Source organism: Cynara cardunculus (assembly GCF_001531365.2).
Source record: "Cynara cardunculus var. scolymus isolate 2C chromosome LG 11, CcrdV1, whole genome shotgun sequence".
Taxonomy (NCBI): Eukaryota; Viridiplantae; Streptophyta; class Magnoliopsida; order Asterales; family Asteraceae; genus Cynara; species Cynara cardunculus.
Genome location: NC_037538.1, coordinates 13,708,953 through 13,713,285, shown reverse-complemented (window position 1 = coordinate 13,713,285; position 4,333 = coordinate 13,708,953). Strand labels below are relative to the sequence as shown.

At 32.7% G+C, this 4,333-nt stretch overlaps 1 protein-coding gene across 1 annotated transcript in view; it reads left to right on the top strand.

Annotated features, from left to right (window-relative positions):
* The first annotated feature begins 3,792 nt into the window (after positions 1-3,792).
* LOC112521656 (auxin-responsive protein IAA18-like) overlaps positions 3,793-4,333 on the top strand; it is a 5,364-nt gene continuing 4,823 nt past the window's right edge. Inside the window, exon 1 of the mRNA XM_025130639.1 lies at positions 3,793-4,193. Within this exon, the coding sequence (XP_024986407.1) occupies positions 4,021-4,193 (173 nt within the window). The 5' untranslated portion in view covers positions 3,793-4,020. The remainder of the gene's footprint in view (positions 4,194-4,333) is intronic.

Genomic DNA, 4,333 nt, shown 5'->3' with positions numbered 1-4,333 from the left:
GATATGCATAAATGATGTTCAATGAACCTCTTTATTGATCCCTTTGACGCTACAAATTGGAACCAAAAGAAGACTTGATGGGTATCAACATACCAAAAGTAGCCATCCATCCTTCCCACCCACTCATTATACGAACTTTCACGGCATGCGTTTCGGAGGACAAAATATTGACTTACTCCAGTAAATGATTAATGGGTAGTTGGGTACTGATCGTATTGTGTTATATTACTGATTTGAGATGAGATTCTTCGGATCTAACTTATAACAGTCATGACATGACATAGTACTTTCTTCCAGAACTGTGGCATTTATGTGCAAAACGATCTTCAAAATGGATACAACATGTGTTCGATAGAATGCCTCAACTAGATTAGCCGACCATGTTGATTTTCTTTAGAAGGTGAAACCGGGTGATAAATCAAAAGCTCCAATCAAGAATCGCACGTTGGCTGACTGAGAATGTTTTGAAAGAAAAAACAACTGAGGGAGTTTCGGTTTCTGTGGACAAGTATCGAGCACACAACATTAGATGGGTATGAGAACTATGTTGCAGGGTGGACCATGCTTTGTTCTATCACAGTTACTTCTACATGACGTATTTTTAATAACAATGGATGTATGATTTAGCTGGTGCACATATTAACTGATCTCATGTGACCTGAAGTTAACAACCCTAAAACCCACAAACGAATTTGAGGGGGATCGAACCGATGACTATTGAATAGCGAACTTGTGTCCTGACCATTTGAGCTACCCCCGAAGGGCTACTACCACCCTTTGTTGATACAACAACACTTTTAGTTCTTATGGAGTGAAATTAGTACATTATATACAGTCTAATATGCTAAACAAAAATTTCCTTTTTATAAGTTGGCCGCAGAACAAAAACTATAACCTATAACATTTAGTCCAACAAATAACAGTTTCAAGTCTTCCAAGACAGCTTCAAACTGATAAAAGGAATCTTCAGTTGCAACTTTAGACCTTGACAATCAGTATTTCTTACGAAACAGTACGAGTAAACCCTTGATATTTCTTTTGTTCAACAAAAAATATAAATTCAAAATTTTGAAGTAGTCCAATATGACAACTTATATGGAACACATGTCTTCGAAGTCCAAACCAGTCTAAAGTGTGGTATAATAGCATCCACGATACAAAAGTCATGTAATGACTTTTTTACTTTTGTCACATTATATTTTCACTAATTCTATCTAACAAAAACTTGTTTTTAAAAATCCTCCCCAATGCAACCAGTCGTTCCAAAAGTTTTTTTGTATCTAATAACTAACGAAGAAAAGAGGGCAAAATGAAAATAAATTTGAAAAAGGTAAAACTTCAAAAGGTTATTACAACAAGTCTGTATTCAACCACAAGGGTGGTGCCTGATTAGTTTGAGTTTGGCTCCAAATGTCAAAAGTACCAGGAGGTTCCAGTTAAAACAAGTCTGTATTCAATCAGCCATCTTCTCCAATGCAGCCAATTACCCATTTAAAAGTATCTTCTAAATAGTAAAAATACATTTGAAAAAGCTTGTATTAGAGATGCTGTAAAGATTTGTTTGGAGTCCTAAATTACTCGTTTAGACTATGGTAAGAAGGTATCTTCCAAAACCTGGATATTTATATAGTTAAAACGTACTTTGAGGTCCTCCTATGTGTCCTACACCCCGGTGGTCTTGACCCATGACTGGTAATTGGTCTTGACCCATGACTGGTATGTAGTTCTATTTTCATAGTCGGAGGCAAGGATGAAAGCCTTGAGTGATGCAGTTAATCTCGACAATTATGTTGATGTAACTCAATAAGTACAAAATTGACTCTAAATGAAGGTTAGGTTATTGAAGGTTATATATGTTTAGGGTTTAGGGTTTAGGGTCAATAGGTTTTAGATGAAAGTTGAGTGTCAAGTGAAATATGAGCTTTTGTATTGTTCATGTTATGACTCTAAGTTCTAAATATATGGTGCTTTTCTTGTGATTTAAATCAAATGAAAAATCAGTAATTTAAGAGAGATTTCCATCTCAACACTGTTTTATGTCGATAGGATTTGATTCTTCTATAAAACCCTAATTTTGAATCAACCACCACTAAACTTAATTATGTGTTACTTCCATGCTTCTCTACATAGATGACAATCATATTGTTGTGATGATGATGGTGATGGTGAAAGAAAGCGGATGATATGAAAGAAAACGATAGTTTTAGGTTCAAGCAAGAAGGGAAGGCAAGTATATATGCAACGACCACTACAACAAAATTGAGTTTATAGGACACTCCGAATCTCTAAGCGTCCCAATAGACCGCTGTTTAGGACTTAATTTATAGGACTAAAATATAAAGTGTCATATCTAAAGGTGTTGTAATAAGTTTATATGACGCTTTTTGGCGTCTTAATAAGTTTTTTAGGACATTTTTAATACAAAGTGTCGCATTGACAACTTTATAGAACGCTTTTGTGAAAATGTCCTATAAGCTCATTTTTTTATAAGACACTTGTTTTTATAGGATATTTTTTCAAATTGTGTTCTATAAAGTTGATAATGGAACGTTTTATATTAAAAATGTCCCAAAAAACTTATTAGGACGTCAAAAAACGTCATATAAACTTATTACAACGCCTTTAGATAAGATACTTTATTTTTTTGGTCCTATAAATTAAGTACTATAAAAAGGTCTATTATGACGCTTAAAATTTGAGAGTGTCCTATAATTGGACCAAGGATCTGTTTTTTTTTTTTTTTTACTTATATAGCTGTGTAATCCTTTGAGCGGAACTACCATCGATAGAACGACTCTTCCTTCTTTCTCATTGAACTAATCAACTGAAAAACCGAAGACGCAGACTATTGTTTTACTTAGTCAAGGTCAATAGAAATTCAAGAACGTGAAATTACATGCTCATAAAAATTGCAAGAAGTTTCATTTTAAGATAGGGAAAATTGCATCAAAATGGAGCCAACTTTTACCTGATTTCTATTTTGGGGAACCAACTTTCAAAATCGTCATTTTGGGAAACCAACTTGCACCTTATTCTTATTTTGGGGAAACCAACTTGCAAAATAATTATAGAACAATAACTAAAATTCGTTTTTTTCTCAAAAAGTAATACAATAAAATCTATTTTTCATTTCAAATTGAAGATTGTTTCAAAAAAAATTCAAATTACCACAATAAAAATTGTTTTTTACTAATGATATAAAAATCAATTTAATAAAAAAAATTAATAGATGTAATAAAAAATAAATATTAAATATCATATTCAAGATTTTTATATCTAACCAATCCGTATCAATATTAAAGTTTAAATCAAATTTGGCAAATCAAACCAAAAGTTTGATAGAGACCCTTAAATTACCTATTATATATTCAACACATCAACCAGACCTTTAAATAAACAAAAAGTTTGATAGATACCTGTAAATGACGATTTCGAAAGTTGGTTTCCCAAAATAGGAATCAGGTGAAAGTTGGTTCCATTTTAATGCAATTTTCCCTTCAAGATATCGTATATAAAACTAAGCATCTGCTACTTATATACGACAAAATGAGCGCTAACCTTCAGGTTTCTACATCCGACCGTTTTTCACAAACTTCAATTTATCTGTAACGATGTTGACGAACAAAATTACTTAACGTAAATCATCAATAATACACGGAAAATTCCGTTATTATTATAAAATTTTAATTATAAATAAATGATTTATATTATATATTATCTCTCTCCAAACACTAACCCTAAGGAAGCCTCTTTTATGGTTCCTTTAAAAGCATGATATGCATCTTCTTGCTTTTCCACAAAAGCAAATAAATATCTCATGTGATGGTATTCTTCTTTCTTGCCATTCATCACCTTTAAACCTCCTTCAATTTCAACTACTATTTTTGAGTTCATCTTTCTTTGGGTAGTTTAAGGGTATCGTTTTAGTAACGATTTTGTGATCTCGCACGTCGGTTTTTTGTTTCGGAATTTCCGACAAAATTTAGGGTTTTTTCGGGCACCTTTTGTTGGAAAGTGGTAATGGAGGGATACCCTAAATTGAAGAAGGTGATGATCAAAGAAGGTTGTGAAGAGACAAGGCTGGAACTAAGGCTGTGCCCTCCAGGAGATGACTTGTACTCCATTGGTGGAAGTGGAACTCATGGCACCAATTGTCCACCAAAGAAACCCATGTTTAAGACCTCACAGAAAAGGTATCCCTTGTTTTCTTGTAAATAATTCCATAATATATACATATATTTATATATATATATATATATATATATATATATATATATATATATATAGATAGGGGTGGGTTCAAATAAAAACCATTCAATTTGTAAAAACCGTG